General features: G+C 43.4%; 1 protein-coding gene across 2 annotated transcripts in view; it reads left to right on the top strand.

Moving 5' to 3' along the window:
* snap47 (synaptosome associated protein 47) overlaps positions 1–18511 on the top strand; it is a 65639-nt gene that overhangs the window by 7838 nt on the left and 39290 nt on the right. For both annotated transcript variants that reach the window (XM_060823749.1, XM_060823748.1), the window contains exons 2-3: positions 1586–2146; positions 17083–17582. In XM_060823749.1, the coding sequence (XP_060679732.1) occupies positions 1647–2146; positions 17083–17582 (1000 nt within the window). In that variant the 5' untranslated portion in view covers positions 1586–1646. The remainder of the gene's footprint in view (positions 1–1585; positions 2147–17082; positions 17583–18511) is intronic.

Here is an 18511-nt window from a genome sequence, read left to right as displayed (position 1 = left end):
GAAATTGTTGCTTGTAGAACAGAGGTGAGCAATAGAAATGATTGTAAGGGTTAGGAGAAGGATTTTCAGAGATTTAATAAAGTTTTCAAGGTTTGAAGGAACTTAACTGAGACAATGTGTTTAAAACCAAATATTTTATATGTGAGATAAATAAGTTGGTTAGTAAGACAGGAGCTTAAGTGGGATAGTTTCACCCAAAAAGTACTTCGATAATGCAGTAGTTTACAAACATAACCTATTCCAACTTGCGAAACGTTTCAGGGAACATCTGAGATGTATGCGCCAAACAACCCCACCGTCCTGTGGCTGACCAATTCAACTCCTCTTCCCACTCCACCAAGGACATGTAAGTCCTGGGCTGTCTCTACCACCAAATCCAAGCCATCCGATGACTGGAGGAAGAACACCTCATCATCTGTTTTGGGGCCCTTCAACTACACAGCATCAATGTTGACTTCACTAGTTTCCTTATCTCCCCTCCCTCACCTCATCCCAGATCCAACCCTCCAACGCGGCACTGCTCTCTTGAACTGTCCATCTTTCTTCCCACCTATCCGATCTGCCCTACTCTGGACTTATCACTATCACCCCCTACCTGCATCTACCTATCGCCTTCCCAGTTACCTTCCTCCCTCATCCCCATCCTCCTGTTTATCTCTCAGCACCCCCTTCTCCTCCCCCCACAACATTCCTCATGAAGTGCTTATGACTGAAATGCTGACTCTCCTGCTCCTCAGATGCTGCCTGACCTGTTGTGCTTTCCCAGCGCCACACATTTTGACTTTGATCCCCAGCATTGGCAGTCCTTGCCTCCTCCTATATTTATGTAGTGCACTGTCTAACCATGTAAATTAGACAGAAATTGGCATAGAGCCAAGAAGTAATTACTTGCAGTGGTGATGAAGAGTTTGAATCTCAACAGTTGAGTGAAAGTGGAGAGGTTTTGGGAAGTAATTCTGTTTTCGGTGCGCTATCACCAATAATGGGTTGAAGGGAAGAGGAAATACACAAGCACCAACTGTGTTGGAGGAAATTAGATTAAGTGGTTGGGTGCTGGAGAAACTTGAAGATTGTTATAAACTGCCGTTGAAATGGGCAGTACAAAAAAGTTTGGGCCTCTTTAGATATATTTCGATGGGAAGGGCATTGAAAGACTTCGTGAAAAGGTGAAGCAGAGCTTTCAAAATGTTTGTGTTAGTTTTTTGGTGTTTCTAAAAATGTTTGATTTGTAATTGTTTTTGTAATTGTAAATGGTTTTCGACTCCCACAAGAAAGGGGTCACTCAGGTTACTAGAAGATGCTGATTTATTTTGTGGGCCTTTTTGAATTGACAAATGACCTGATATCGGAGCAATTAAATTTAATTATTTCATTTATAGTAGACTGCTTTCTGCGCTAGAAAGAAATCTCACCCGACAAATTCCCGATAAAATTATTTTTTAAGGGAGAATTTGTGTAATCGTTTTAATCAATTCTTCTTTACCAGGCTACTGCTGTAAATGTTTTGCCTTTTAAAGGTATCTATAATTTCTTCTGCTGAACCCAAACTAAACTTCTCTCCTTCACTTGCCAAATGTGTCCCTAGGTATCCATCTATTTATCAACATACACACACGCACCACCTGGGAGATAAGAGAGCTGCTGTGATGAATAAAGACTTGTGCATCCATTCCTGGCCTGGTTCATACTATCTTGACAGTGAGAAACGATGGGTTTATGGCAAACTATCGCTCACACCGGGCCAATTGGCATTTACATCTGACAAGGAGGGGCTTACGCTGACCAGCTTTAAGCTCTCTGCCATCACCAGCATCAAGAAGGAGGCATCCAGCTTCATATTCAGCTCACTCACCGTGCTGGTAAATGGCAACGAGAAGCACTGGTTCAGTTCGCTGCAGCCCAATCGGACAGTGGTTTTTAACGTCATCGAGCACTTCTGGCAAGCACAGTTGCTTTCATCCGATGGGGTGGAAGTAGAGGCCAGCCCTGATCGCACATCCAAGGGGAAACAGCTTATTCACTTGGCTTCCAGCTCTCACCAACGCTTGGAAGACACAGCCAAAGTACTGCATCATCAGGGAGAGCAGTTTGATCGCATCATGAAAGGGCTGGACAAGATTGAGTCAGACATGGATGTGGCAAACAGGTATTGGAGCCGTGTGGGTCTTATTTTGTGAGTTTTAAAAGAAAGAGGAGGCAGCAAACTCCAGGAAAGGTGAGCTAAGAAAGCAGTGCAATATCCAGTGTGACACACATGACATAAAAGGGAACAGTTTTGTCCCACATGCTAATGTATAGCGTATATGTCTCTGCATATGCTCCCACAAGCATACAAACTGCACTATGCCAGGTAAGAGAAAAAAGTTGCTTAACCATTTTCTTAACTATGTCCCAGAATAAAATCTTCTCCTGGGTTACTTCCAACTGACAATTATTTTGCTTTTTAACATATTTCTGCCATTATCAATCTGCTTAGCTATTCTTCACCTCCAGCTTTGATAATGCTTTCCCACTCTGGCCATTCCCCAGGAATGGTCTTCATTTTAGCTCCCTCATACTCCAGTCTGTACCCCTTGTACTTTGCTGCTTCACAGTTAGTTGATTTTATCCATTGGATCTAACTTGTCCACATCTAGAACCATCCGACATCTTCCTCCTTTGCTAAAACGGATTCATATTCCAGGTTCCTCTTGAATAACAAACATAACCATATCAATCTCTTAGATGAACAAAGGGGTGGAGGAAACTATGGGTTCATTCATTCTGCCCCTCTCTGTTCATCACGATGCAAATATTCTCCATCCCAACTAGAAACCCTGCAATCTTGGACGAATAGAAACAGACTAAAATCTCTGTTTAATTGGGGGGGATATATAGATGGACAGTTCTTTTTTCAACTATTGAGGCGTTCAGGACTGTGACCTTGAAGGACATTACCACATTCCTATGAGTTATATCTTCTGATCTCCACCCAGCAAGAAGCAATTCTGATTCCCCAAGTTCAGCGATTCAGTGTACACCACACAAGCTCTATTTGTTAATTTATTCATTCACAGGCTGTGGGTCTTGTTAAGTAGTGGCTGTTACCTTTAATTGGCCATTGAATTGAGTAGCTTCTTGGGCAGTTACAGAGGACATTTAAGAATCAAATGTAAGTCAGACTAGATGAGGGTGGCAGATTTCCAGAATGTAGTGATATATTTAATTGACAATAGTTTCATGGCACTGTCGCTGACACAAGCTTTACCTTCCAGATTCCTTTTATTGAATTCAAATGCTCCCAACTATGGAGGTGGGGTTTTAGCTTCAGTCTCTGGATTACGAGTCTAGTAACATCACCATTATCCCATTCTCACCCTTACAACATAAATATACTATTTTCTAGGAAGGAAAATAATGTTTTGTGTCAGATTTCCAGGCATCTGCAGTATTTCATTCGCTAAACATTAACTATGTTCAGGCCTTGTATAACCTAAGATTGTGACCATTATTCCCCCCAGCCCCTTAGCTGTTTTTTTCCTTACTTCTGAAATGCACAATCTCTTTGAGAATTCTGTGCCACTTCAGTTTGGATCCTATGAATTTCCCAGTTCTCGTGCTTCACTGCTGTCACCTGGACCTTCACCTGATTTGGCCATACATTCTTGATTTACTCCTCTTCTTTCCTTCCCCTTCCCACTCTCTCTAGAATCGTAGAATCTCTACAGCTTGGAAGCAGGCCATTTGACCCATCAAATCCACACCGGCCCAACGAGCATCCTGCTCATCCTATCTCTGTAACTCTGCATTTCCTGTGGCTAATGCACCTAGCATCCTCATCCCTGGATACTTTGGACAATTTTTGGCACATAGAGTCATAGAGATGTACAGCATGGAAACAGACCCTTCGGTCCAACCAGATATCCCAACCCAATCCAGTCCCACCTGTAAGCACCTGGCCCATATCCCTCCAAACCCTTCCTATTCATATACCCATCCAAATGCCTCTAAACTGTTGCAATTGTACCAGCCTCCACCACTTCCTCTGGCAGCTCATTCCATACACGTACCACCCTCTGTGAAAAAGTTGCCCCTTCGGTTTCTTTTATATCTTTCCCCTCTCACCCTAAACCTATGCCCTCTAATTCTGGACTCCCTAACCCCAGGGAACAGACTTTGCCTATTTACCCTATCCATGTCCCTCATATTTTGTAAACCTCTATAAGGTCACCCCTCTGTGAGAGGAAACTGGAGCACCCATAGGAAACCCACTCAGTCATGGGGAGAATGTACAAACTCCACACCGACAGTTGCCTGAGGTGCTGTCAGGCAGCAGGGCTGACCACTGAGCCACTGTGCTGCCCTAAAACCAGCCTTTTTGGTCAAACTTTCAGTCACCTCCTCATCTCTCCTCCACTTGTTCAGTGTCAACATTGTTCAGTTATCCTCCTCAGAAAACTGACCAAGTTGTTTTAATCCGACGCTATATTGATCCGGTTATTGTCTGGTACCGAACAGATTGTATTTTTTTTGTGTTGACTCCTGCAATTTCACAGTGCACATTAGAATTAAAAAGAAACTGTTTACTGCACATCAATATGTGTGCAATCTGATATGTGAACAGAGTAATGATCTTTATATTAGAATGGAAGAGCTGGTTGCCAGAGGTAGAAGGTTCAAATTTGCATTCCTAGATAAAATCCTTGAGGGTGGGTTGAATACTTTCACTAGTTGGCTGATGTTTGCAGCCAATAAACAAAATTGCTTTTCCATTGAGAATGCATTTTTATGTTTTCATTTGCCTGTGAACCTTTTGGGACAAGAGATTCTGAAGCAGTAACCTATGCATGAAGAAAGCTGGGTCTAGATGCAATAGAAATTCCCCAGTGATGGAATATCATCAGGGATCCTGGAATAGCAGCTGTGCAATTTCAAAACAGCCCCTTGTTTGTGCTCTTTCACATACTTTATGTATTGCAAAACTTACAAATGAATGGAAGTCAAGATTGTGCATTTCATTTTATTCAACTATATTTCATTTAATTTTAATATTTCATGTCTTTAATGATTTGTATAACATACAATTAGCTCAAGGCAAATATGTGCAAATAGAATCATATTTAAGGGCTGGTTCACACTTTGCTCATAGACCTCTAAATGTTTTCAGCCCTCTGGCCACACTTCATGTATAAACTCAGATTCTGAGAGCGTGCTTTTCATAGACTTTGGAAAACTTTATGGTGTGATGAAAATGGTGGCTAAGATATAGCTCCAGGATTTATATTTCTCTGGGTTTCTTATTTTCACCAGTTTAAGGGTGCAAGCTAGTTTAGATTGCAATCCCACACCTTGCACTCCCAATCTCGCTGGCTCAGTATCAGGGGATAGACAGCACCTTGAACTCTAGTTTTCATGGAGTCAGGCCAGCATTTAAAGGATTTGTGATTCATGACACCTCGGAGGTTGTGAACCATAGTTGGCCTGAGAGAAAAGTATGTGTGAATGTTGCATCCTTGCCCTCTATGTCCCCACCAACCCCTAGAGCTATTCCATTTCCATTGAACAACTATACACTTTATATAGCAACTATGGACCCCATAGCGACAATAGGATTAGATTCCCTACAGTATGTAAACAGGTCCTTCGACCCAACAGGTCCACACCAACCCTCCGAAGAGCATCCTACCCAGACCCATTCCCCTACATTTACCCCTGAATATTAAAGTCGTGAAGTTTCCCCTGACACTATGTCAATTTAGCATGGCCAATTCACCTGACCTGCACATCTTTGGATTGTGGGAGGAAACTGGAGCACCCGGAGGAAACCCACACAAACACAGGGAGAATGTGCAAACTCCACACAGTCGCCCGAGGCTGGAATTGAACCCGGGTCCCTGGTGCTGTGAAGCAGCAGTGCTAAACACTGAGCTATCGTGCCACCCCATGTTCTTGAATAAAGCATGTTGGTCTTCTAGAGGGTGAAAATGTGGAGTTAATAGAAAATATTAAAGAGATGACAGATGTACTGAATAAGTCTGTCTTTATTATAGAGCAAAGTTCAACTTTGGCACTGGTCCCCAGATGTTAGTAAGGAGTAAGCAGGTTTGACAGGGCTGACTTTGCTGCTTCTTCTCACTTTGTAGTTTGTTTTGTATGATTGGGCTGTTTCAGAGACAATTTGAGAATTGCTGACATTACTGTGGTCTGGAGTCACACAAAGGCCCCAAAACAGATGGATTTTTACAACAATCATGATTGTTTCACAGTTGCCATTAGATTTGCTTTTAATCCCATATTTAATAACTGATTTCAAATTTCACCATCTTCTTTGGGATTTGAACCTGTTACCCTAAACATTAGCCTGGTCTTCTGGGTTAGAGTGGTGCTGGATAAGCACAGCAGTTCAGGCAGTATCCGAGGAGCAGGAAAATCGACGTTTCGGGCAAACCATCAGGAAGGGCTTTGTTCCTGATGAAGGGATTTTGCCCGAAACGTCGATTTTCCTGCTCCTTGGAAGCTGCCTGTCCTGCTGTGCTTATCCAGCACCACTCTAATCTTGACTCTGATCTCCAGCATCTGCTGTCCTCACTTGCACCTGATCTTCTGGATTACCAGTCCAATGTGTTATGATCTCAGACTACACTGCCAAATTTGTTAGAATCTGGTTTAGACTAGTAACTTTTTTTTTGAAACATACACAAAGTAGCATATCTTCAGGTACTAACTATAAAACTAAAACCACTCGAGGACTAAAAGATTTCATGGTTTTCAACACTAAACAATAAACTTTACTAGTTAAAACGGTAATATAGTATGCATTCTAACATCCAGCGTTAACCTGAAGTCAATATAGTTTACAGACACACTGTGTTTAAACTCCACGAAGTACATCAAGTTGCAAATGTGGATGAGACACATCCCAAGGATTTCTCAGGAACCTTCACCCTCTCCCCTCCCCTTCAGATGTTAGGATAGTGTGGGTCACCAAATATTATTGAAATTTTACAAGAGATTCTTGTCCTTCTCTTTTGCAGACTTAGCTTTGGAAACCCCTCAAAAGCCAGTCTGTTGTGGACTGCCTCAATAACTATTTATGCTCTGGTAGTTCACTTTCCTGAGTCTGTGATGTTCTTAATTCTGGGCTCCAGAACTGCACTCCACTTAATCACAGGTACAACTCTGGGCTTTTCACAGACTGAGTTTTAACAAGCTTGTACTTAGTTTTCCCCTCATCTTTAAATTTACTGTGCTATACCAATCAAATTCTGCTTGTGAGCTTTTCAACCCCTACTTTCAGCTGCATTGAAATATTAATTTCTTCACACAAGGCCATTATGGTTTATGAATTTCTGTTGAATACTAACTGTATAGAGGAATCCAACTGACCCTTGGACCTCTGTCTTAGCCCCAACTATACAGAGCCAGTGGCTTTTGAAACAGCACTTTTCTGCACAGACCCTGTTTTTGGCTCTATCTGTAACTATTGCTGTTCAGTGACTCTGAAACTGCTGTTCAGTGAACATTCAGCTGTTTTCAGTGAACTACTGAAATCTTGTAACAAGCCCATCCCTATTGCTGTGCAAAACTGAATACTGTAACCACCAGAGGAACTCAAATGTAACTAAGAGAAGACTAAGTTTTCTGAATGTTACAATTTTCACAGATACTGCTTATACAGAAACTAACGGTTGCAAAAATGGATTTCATCACAGCTGCTCTCAGTATCAGCATGTATTTATTATGCATTATCTTTGCTGAGTCCAGATATTCGTTAAGGCATTGAAACTGCTTTATCCCAGAGAGGACATTGTTTTCTTTATAACTCTGGCATCTGATCCACTGTGAATTTCATAATCTTTATTTACACAAGGTAAAGTGGTTTCAAGTGCTTATATCCTGCGATAGATACTTTAAAGGGTCAGGATGATTGACACTTTTGTTGGACTTTGGTAATAGATACGTTTAACACATCCTGTTGTCACTGTAAGGTTCATTTGTTCCAAACAGAGTGTATAGTGATTGAAGCGGGTTGGTTAGGCCAGTTGGCAGGACAGCTGATTTGCAATGCAGAGTGATACCAACATAGAATATGGAACAGTACAGCACAAGAATAGATCCTTTGGCCCACCATGTCTGAGCTAACCATGATGCTATTCTAAACTAATTCTGTCTGTCTGCATGTGTCCAATACCTGTACTGCCTGCCTATTCATGAACCTGTTGAAATGCATCATAAACTTTGCTGTTGTATTTGCTTCTAACGCCTACCTGGCAGTGTTCCGGGCATCTACTACCCTCTGTGTGAAAACAACTTGCCTGACACATTTCCTTTAAACTTGCCCTCTCTCACTTTAAACAATGGCCCTTAGTACCTGGCATTCCTACTCTGGGAAAGAGATTCCAATTATCCACCCTATCCATGTCTTTCATAACTTTACGTACTTCTATCCGGTCGCCCACACTCGAGCAAAACCAATACAAGCTTGTCCAACATCTTTTTCAGTCTGATCCAGACAACTGCGTTAGTTCAATTCAAGCATCTGCTGAGGTTACCACAAAGACTTTCTTTCACAGTCTCTCTCTTGGCCTGAGGCACGGTGACTCTCAGATTAAATGACTAGCAGTTATCTCTTTTGAATGAGCGAGCAGGCCATGGTCTGGTAAGACTATGGTGACACCCAACCAGGACAACCAGTACCTACAACAAATCCGAAGCTTCCAGCAACAGATCTCCCTCCGGATCCTCCGCTCCACGCTTGCAGCCATGCATCACTACCTACATTCCCTGCAATTAGACCTACCCCAGCTCAGGACAACACTCTCACAGACCTGCAAAGGACCTCTACTGTTCTTCATCTACAGAAGAATCCATACACTAAACAAACAGTTCTTCCTAGCCATGTTGGAAATTAAAGACAGTAAGTACCAAAAACTTTCATGTACTTACCCCCCCACTCTGGGTTCCTCAACTGTTCCAGAATCTTCCATCGGCCTCCGAAATCAGTCAGGCGCCATTAATCACGCGGCCGCTACAGCGCCCGCGGCAGCAAGTGCTGCCGCCGACCATGACGTCACTTCCACCCCCACCGACCTCGCAGCCTCCGTGATCGCTGCTCAGACAACCGCCTCCACGATCGCCAGGAAGACCATTGCCGACGGATTCGCGACCCTCGCAGCAATCGGGAATAACAGGGTTTCTTTCGTTGCCACAGCCACTTCCGCCCCTTGGGTTGCCGTCGCCGCAGACACTTCCGCCCCCAGCGACATCACTAACCTACACGACCACAACGCCTCATGTGTCTCCGCCCCCACGCTGATCTCTATCACCACGCCTAACTCCGCCTCCACGCCGATCTCCGTCCCTGCCCCTACACCTAACCCCGCCCCCACTCTCAGCTCCAGCCCCACAGCAGGTCCTAGCTCCCAGCCCTTCCATGTTTTCACCATCCCTCCAGACCTCCCCCTCTCTGAGGATGAAAGATCAGTTCTCAGCAGAGGCCTCACCTTCATTCCCCTACGCTCTCGGATTAACGAGTTCAACACGCGGCGAGACATTGAACAATTCTTCCGCCGCCTTTGCCTCCATGCCTACTTCTTCAACCAGGACTCTCGCCCACCCTCTGACGACCCCTTCTCCTGCCTCCAACACACCCCATCCACCTGGACGCCTCGTGCTGGCCTCTTACCCGCCCTCGATCTCTTTATAGCCAACTGCCGCCGCGACATTAACCGCCTCAACCTATCCACCCCTCTCACCCACTCCAACCTCTCACCCTCGGAACGTGAAGCCCTCCACTCCCTCTGCTCCAACCCCAACCTCACCATCAAACCGGCAGACAAGGGAGGCGTGGTAGTAGTTTGGCGCACCGACCTTTACACCGCTGAGGCTAAACGCCAGCTCGCAGACACCTCCTCCAACTGCCCCCTTGACCATGACCCCACCTCCCACCACCGAACCATCATCTCCCAGACCATCCATAACCTCATCACCTCAGGGGATCTCCCAACCACCGCCTCCAACCCACAACCCCCACTGCCTGTTTCTACCTCCTGCCCAAAATCCACAAACCTGACTACCCTGGCCGACCCATTGTCTCAGCCTGCTCCTGCCACACCAAACTCACCTCCGCATACCTCGACACGTTTTTGTCCCCCTTAGTCCAAGAACTCCCCACCTATGTTCGGGACACCACCCACGCCCTCCACCTCCTCCATGATTTTTGCTTCCCCGGTCCTCTTATCTTCACCATGGACATCCAGTCCCTGTACACCTCCATCCCCCATCACCAAGGACTCAAAGCCCTCTGCTTCTTCCTTTCTTGCCGTACCAACCAGTACCCTTCCACTGACACCCTCCTTTGACTGACTGAACTGGTCCTCACCCTGAACTACTTCTCTTTCCAATCCTCCCACTTCCTCCAAACCAAAGGAATTGCCATGGGCATCCGCATAGGCCCCAGCTATGCCTGCCTCTTCGTAGGATATGTGAAACAGTCCATCTTCCGCAGGTACACTGGCACCACCCCACACCTTTTCCTCCGCTACATTGATGACTGTATCAACGCTGCCTCATGCTCCCACGAGGAGGTTGAACAGTTCATCCACTTTACCAACACCTTCCACTCCGACCTCAAATTCACCTGGACTGTCTCAGACTCCTCCCTCCCCTTCCTAGACCTTTCCATTTCTATCTCGGGCGACCGAATCAGCACGGACATCTACTATAAACTGACTGACTCCCACAGCTACCTAGACTACACCTCCTCCCACCCTGGCCCCTGTAAAAATGCCATCCCATATTCCCAATTCCTTCGTCTCCGCCGCATCTACTCCCAGGAGGACCAGTTCCAATACCGTACAGCCCAGATGGCCGCCTCCTTCAAGGACCGCAGATTCCCCCCAGATGTGATCGACAATGCCCTCCACCACATCTCCTCCACTTCCCGCTCCTCCGCCTTTGAGCCCCGCCCCTCCAACCGCCACCAGGACAGAACCCCACTGGTTCACACCTACCACCCCACCAACCTCCATATACAGCGTATCATCCGCCGTCATTTCCGCCATCTCCAAATGGACCCCACCACCAGGGATATATTTCCTTCCCCTCCCCTATCAGCGTTCCGAAAAGACCACTCTCTCTGTGACTCCCTCGTCAGGTCCACAGCCCCGCCAACCCAACCTCCACTTCCGGCACCTTCCCCTGCAACCGCAAGAAATGCAAAACTTGCGCCCACACCTCCTCCCTTACTTCTCTCCAAGGCCCCAAGGGATCCTTCCATATCCGCCACAAATTCACCCGCACCTCCACACACATCATGTATTCCATCCGCTGCACCCGATGTGGCCTCCTCTGTATTGGGGAGACAGGCCGCCTACTTGCGGAACGTTTCAGAGAACACCTCTGGGACACCGGGACCAACCAACCCAACCACCCCATGGCTCAACACTTTAACTCCCCTTCTCACTCCACCAAGGACATGCAGGTCCTTGGACTCCTCCACCGCCAGACCATAACAACACGACGGTTGGAGGAAGAGCGCCTCATCTTCCACCTGGGAACCCTCCAACCACAAGGGATGAACTCAGATTTCTCCAGTTTCCTCATTTCCCCTCCCCTCCCCCAACCTTGTCTCAGTCAAATCCCTCAAACTCAGCACCGCCTTCCTAACCTGCAATCTTCTTCCTGACCTCTCTGCCCCCACCCCACTCGGCCTATCACCCTCACCTTGACCTCCTTCCACCTATTGCATCTCCAACGGCCCTCCCCCAAGTCCCTCCTCCCTACCTTTTATCTTAGCTTGCTGGACACACTTTCCTCATTCCTGAAGAAGGGCTTATGCCCAAAACGTCAAGTCTCCTGTTCCTTGGATGCTGCCTGACCTGCTTTTCCAGTAACACATTTTCAGCTATGGTGACATTACCCATAGGATTGAGTGCTGGAGAAGAATAATGACTTGGCATGGAGGGTAGGGGTTAATGACATGAGGTGGTATGGATTAGATACCAGGTGGATGTGAGGGGTGAGGCCTAGGGCATCCATAGTCCAACATATTGATGTAGGTCTAATGTTAGTCTTTTTTTAAAAAATACATTCCTTCCTAAAATTTGTAACAAAACTAAATCCAAGTCCAAGTGTTCTGTAATGTACATTAATGAGATAGAAGTTTCAACTGGTCTTGACACAGCATATTTTACTCAATATGATTGTCAGTTTTAATATTCCCCTTTAAGGAAGTCTATCTGTAATCCCTAACTGCTCAGTAAAGTAATCAATAATTAACGCCATGTAAAATTGCCAAGCAATCAACTTCGATTCAGGGCAGTTAGGGATAGACAATAAATGCTTACCTAACCTGTGATGTCCACATTCCATGAAAGAATTTCATGACGATCCTTCTCAACCTAACCTCACTTTGTGGCATGTGTCCCTCATACACAGTCTTTGGTATAGGCTGGATAAGTGAAAGTCTATAGTTTTCACTCCCTATCTATGCAAGCTACCATGTTGGATCTGGAATCAAATCTTTCTATTATTAGTTCGTACTTCTGGCTTGTCAGTTCAGTAATAAAACAGCTAAACCACTGTATTGTTCACATGCTGTTTTTAGCTGGTGTTCTATTGGATGACACTTATACGGTGGTCTTCTAGCTGATTTTTTTTTAAGTTAGGGTAATCACTACGTTCCATAATCATCAGACTAATATTTTGTAAGGAATCAACTTGAGACTTTTATTGCAGGGATTAATTTCTTACAATGCAGAGTAGTTATGAGACAGTTACTCTGGGAGCAGTTGAAACTTGATTTTGTTTTCTGAAAGTATTCCTAAGGGTGGGCTATTTTTGCTACAAATTGTCAGTAGGACTACCTATACATGCATTATTGCCCATTTTTAGCTTGGCCTAGTTTTCCAGGAATTGTATTGCACAAATAACACTAGTTTGACTCAGTTTATCATTGTGTTTGCTTGGAGATAGCTGTACCATGATGACTTAAAAGAAATTAAGTATTCTTTTCGGTTTTACCAAAATATAAACAAAATTGCTAAAGCTTTTCTTAGGCTGGGACATATTGTTTAATTAGTGATCTGTGGCATGAAGGATAGCCTGCTACTGTAGTGTGTTTCTTTTTCAGAATTAAATACCTGGATAGTCTGTTGCTTGTTTTTGGGCTGAGGGTGATTAGGCCGGATCCTGTCCATGACAGTTGTGGGAAGGGGATTTGGCTTGTGTTGACAATCTGCCATGAAAGTATTGGTGCTGGGTAGCAACAATGTAGGGGCATATTCATGTTGGAATATGTGGGTTTGGAGGTGATGACATTCCTGTGATATTGCTAATCTTGTCCTGAGTAGTAGAGGGCCTGGAGAGGATATCAAGTAAACATGCACTCTGGATAGTACAGGAAGGATGACGTAGAGAGGAGTGTGTTGAAGATTGAGTCTAGCAGCATGGAAGATCATCAACAATACAAGATTACCATCGATGGTACCAAACTTGTTGAGTGTATTTTGAGCAACCTCCATCCATTCCTGGCAATGGTGAACTTTGGGGAAGAGACTTTGAGAACTTGAGCCACGTACCAAAGACTGCAATTCGATTATAATTGCAGCATTGATATGTCTGGCCAAGTTCAGCTTTTGATCAGTCAGAATGCTTACTGACAAACTCAATAATAGCAGCGCTGTTGCAGTTTGTAGAGGTAGTTAGACCTTTTCTTACTGGTGATTTGCAGAGACCTATGTAGCATGACAAAACTACTACATCTTGGCCCTAGGTCTTCCTTTTACCTAGCACAAATTGTTAGAAGATCATTGAATGCAGAATGAACAATTGGGCACACAATAATCATCTTACACAAACACACACAATTTCATGACCTAGATAAATTTGTGAATTCTCAGGGTGATTGAGGCTTATATAATTGAATAAGCAAGAGAATGTGATTGCTTGTGTTTCAGTCAGCGTACGGTGTGCATCCGCATTGGATTACTTATTCTGTGTTTATTTTTTGGAACAAATATTTCACTTAACAATCCCCAAACACAGCCTTGCTGACCAAGAGAGATATTTTTGTGGAGACAGCTTTGCACTAAATAAAGAAAAGATGCTATACAAGGTTTTGTCCTATCTAGTGTACAATAGGGGCACAAAGGCTGAGATTTTGCATTTTTGTAGTGGTCCTCACAGTGCAGAATTATGCCTGAGCAATTCATAAGACGAGAGCAATATTGATACTAAGGGAATAAGGAAAGGCAAAAGGATAGAAAGTGGAGTTAGGTTTTGGAAGGTTTTTTCAAACAGGAGTGATGTTCTAGTGGGAATGGAGTGCAAGAGAAAAAAAAGTAGAGGATATGAGGGTAACATACTGGCTATGTTAGCGAGATAGGAATAAAAATGCCATCAGTTCAAATTCCACCATGATTAACCTGTATCTGACTCCTGAGCTTGCTCATCAATAAGCTCATCTTTAATTTCCCTTGAACTGCTGAAAATGTGTTGCTGGTTAAAGCACAGCAGGTTAGGCAGCATCCAAGGAATAGGAAATTTGACGTTTCGGGCACAAGCCCTTCATCAGGAATGAGGAGAGAGTGCCAAGCAGGCTAAGATAAAAGGTAGGGAGGAGGGACTTGGGGGAGGGGCGATGGAGATGTCTGAAGAGCTTCTGTGCAGAGGAGATGACCTGGGGGATGCAGTGAGAGAGAAACTCACTGAAATCCTTGTAGAGGGAGGAAGAGAGCTTCTTCAAGGAAGGCATCCTTGCAAGAGGATTCGCAGTAGGTTCGAACTGCCTATTATGCCACTGAGTTGGAATACCTGGGATTCCCAACAATGGGAACATTCACAGTGGTGTTTTTAAACTAGTTTATTGAGTGGACAGTGACTACAGGATCCTACGCTGAACCAGGTTTAGATATAGCCAGTATGAAAGTCAGGACAAAGATGTTGCCACTGGTAGATGAATTATTTTGGTCCCTAGTAATTTTTGAAAGTGTGATTTGGGATGATTTTGTGCAGATTTTATTTATTTTGGCAGATAATGCTCACACTGTTGCTAGTCCTTGAAATTTAGTCAGGTTTTACTTTATTGAGACTATCACATTGTTTTTCTCATTTCTTATTTGAAACTGTGAGCAAGAATTGAGAATTGAACTTTAACAACAGCTAGTTTTAAAAATAGGGAAAGAAGAAACAAGATGATGCTTGCGTATGCAAACTGATCTGGAAAGATGATTGCTGGTAAATTATTGCTCTAAGAACAATGCAGATGTTTCAGCCACAGGATGGTTAAAGCTCAAGGACTGCAGGCTGGTTGGATGTTGCATTGGCCAATCAAGGAAACGTGCTGGTGTTTGCCCGCCACAGAGAATGTTGGAAAAAGAAAGAGAAACTGTAGAAACTGATTTTTGCCTGGGTTTTTGGGGGCTGAGAGCTTGGAAGCTGCTGGTCCAGAAGGTTTCTTTGTGTTTTACGCTCTCTAACTTTGCATTCAGTTAAAGCATTGTTGATATTCATAGAAAATAATTCCAGTTTAGAAGAAATAAGTGAATATTCATCAGAACTTGTTGGAAGCTGTTCACATTGTTTGGAATTCAAACAAGATACAGTTTTAAATGCCTGTATTACAATGCATTTGTTAAGGATTCCAAAAACATTTGGTATTTGCTGTTGAAATGGTTACCGAATTGGCAAATTGCAAATCTTTTGTTTTCCTTTACTTTGTCCCTTAGCTGTCTGTCTGTTTATATGGGAGAGTGGGGTTTACGAGAAAGAAGATTGGATTTAAATCGTAGACATTAATTAGGTTACTTTGTGATTTAGCTATGCTCTGCTATACTTACAGTATTAATAAAATGTTAACATTTGTTTAAGTTATAAACTTGGTGTCCAAGATTTGTAATTCATAAAGTCTGGTTAGAGGCTCATTCAATCACTGCAAATCCAGTGATAGTGAGGCTGATTTTATTTGGTTTACTTTCCCTGTGCCATAACAATTTGAGTTTTCAAAATAGATCTGTGTATAATTTTATTTGAATATTTCTTTCCCCAATAGTCAAATTAGATTTTCTTCTGCAAAATTTTATTGCCTTTACAGGAGTGAAATGTTACAGAACTATTAATCTGAAAACATGAGTCCAAATCCTGACATGGCAGGCTGAGAATTTGAAAACTGTTGAGCAGGACTGAGCATATATATGAACCCATTTGCACCACATTGTGTTCGGTCTCAACTTCTCTCTGAAGTAGCGTATCAATCAATTTAGTTGTATCAGATGGTGGTGATTCTTTCATCATTTCTGAAAAGATGTTTTTAGATTCCCTACACTGTGGAAACAGGCCCTTCGGCCCGACAAGTCCACACCGACCCTCCAAAGAGTAACCCACCCAGACCCATTTCCCTCTGACTAATGCACCTAACAATATGGGCAATTTAGCATGGCCAGTTCACCTGACCTGCACATCTTTGGACTGTGGGAGGAAACCGTAGCACCTGGAGGAAACCCATGTAGACATGGGGAGGAGGTGCAAACTCCACACAGACAGTTGCCCAAGGCTGGAATCGTACCTGGGACTCTGGTGCTGTGAGGAGCAGTGCTAACCACCGCGCCACTGTGTTCATTGTCTATGTAACGCAAACAATTAGCTATTTAACTATGTAAGATAGGTATGAAACCATATAGTATTAGACATTGCAGATTTCCTTTCCTTCTGGATGTTAGTGATCCAGTTGAGTTTTAAAACATACTGGCAGCTTCTAGTTTCATGTTGTGCAAGCACATATTTGCTAAATTCATTTTCCTATCTTTGCATCACGATCTCTTGTGGCTAGACCAGTCTCATATTATTTGATAAAGTAGAACTAATTGTTTAGAATATGCCCAAAGATCTTGTAGGAAAAATGGAGGAACTCGAGACTTCTGAATTTTATCTGATTTTGTTTAAATCAAATTAACACACACAACTTCAGACTTCTGAGGAGATTGGCCTGTTTAAAGCATGACACTTATACCAGCTCTTCGCCTTTCCATGCTCTGTAACAGCTCTATAAATTAAAACCTCTGTCAGGTGATAACTAGTGAAATATCTTTAATCTCCTTGTGACAGACTGCTAACTGAGCTGGAGTCTCCGCCGTGGTGGCCGTTCAGCAGTCGCCTCCGAAAGGCTCAACAGGAAACGAAGAGTCAACAAGAACTCCCGCGATCTGCCTCAAAGGCTTTTGGGAAGGAAGGTTTGATATTGAAAGTCCCTGTTCTTTATTGCCAAGGTCAAGATCCTAACCTGAAACAGGGAACGCTCGCAGTTCTTTGCTCCGGTCTGGAAATCTGTGATTCGAATGACCAACTTGTGCATAAGTTCCGACGGGAGGAGGTTGATGATGTTAAAGTGCAAAGCCCTTATGAAATGATTGTCCGTCAGAGGTTCATAGGGAAGCCTGACATCTCCTTTACCCTACAGTCTGCAAAGATGACTGATGTTGTTTCCATTGTGGAGATACAGTACTCCAAAAAAGTGCAATTCAAAGATGATTTGTTGGGTCTCTTCAGACCAGAGGACTCTCCTGTTTCAGACAATGTTGGCATGGGTGGCTCCATATGGAATGCAGGTATGACTATTTTCATTTGATCACTGTGTGTGTAAAACTTCTCGTTTGGTAAATATATTTTGCTGAGGAACTTGGACATATATTTACATAAAGGATCTTGGGCTCGAGCTTGTGCTCTCCTTTTGTATAGGAAAATTGCTATACCGCTGATTTATTGTATTTTGATCCTTGCTCTTTCTAGATAAAAGTAATCTGGTGAACTTAGTTCGAAGCAGCCTATACAGAGATGCTATCACTTACCTATTAAGCACTTGAAAAGTTTTGAACATGATTCTCTTAGTCCAGAGCTGAAAAATGTGTCGCTGGAAAAGCGCAGCAAGTCAGGCAGCATCCAAGGAGCAGGAGTATCAACGTTTCTAGTCCGGAGGCATGTTTTACTATGAAGCCAGATTAAGGACTTCAGTGATGTGAAGTGAAATGTGTAGCAAAACAGCTTGTATGTTTTTATAATTTCAATAACTTTCCTACAGTAACTATATGCACATGATTATTACATATCCATGGAAAAATGATAGCTAACCTCATCTCATATTTTTTTCTTTTAAATTTTAAGTATCGCCTGGTGTTTAAATGGATTAAATGATAAATTTTTTTTGTACAAAGTGAGACTATTGCTCCCTTCTTGTCTATCTTGGTCTCTAGCCATCTTTTCCGTTTAGCCCTGTAACTCTTTGGCCTTTTTTGTCTAATTCTTATTTGAAAGTTAGTTTTGAATCTGTTTCCACCATCCTTTGAGGCTGTGCATTTGAGACCATAACTGTTTAAAAACAAAAGTGTTTTCTCATGAGAGCTTTATGTTTTTTTTCTTTGCCAATATTCTGAAGTTATTATTTTTTAAATAGTCTTTTGAACACTCCTATAAAATCTCGTCTCTTAACCTTGCCTGATGTATGGAGAACAATCTCCAGCCTTTGTTTTCTGCAGTTTCT

This window comes from Hemiscyllium ocellatum, chromosome 4 (assembly GCF_020745735.1).
Source record: "Hemiscyllium ocellatum isolate sHemOce1 chromosome 4, sHemOce1.pat.X.cur, whole genome shotgun sequence".
Classification (NCBI taxonomy): domain Eukaryota; kingdom Metazoa; phylum Chordata; class Chondrichthyes; order Orectolobiformes; family Hemiscylliidae; genus Hemiscyllium; species Hemiscyllium ocellatum.
This window is presented reverse-complemented; position numbering and strand designations above follow the sequence as displayed.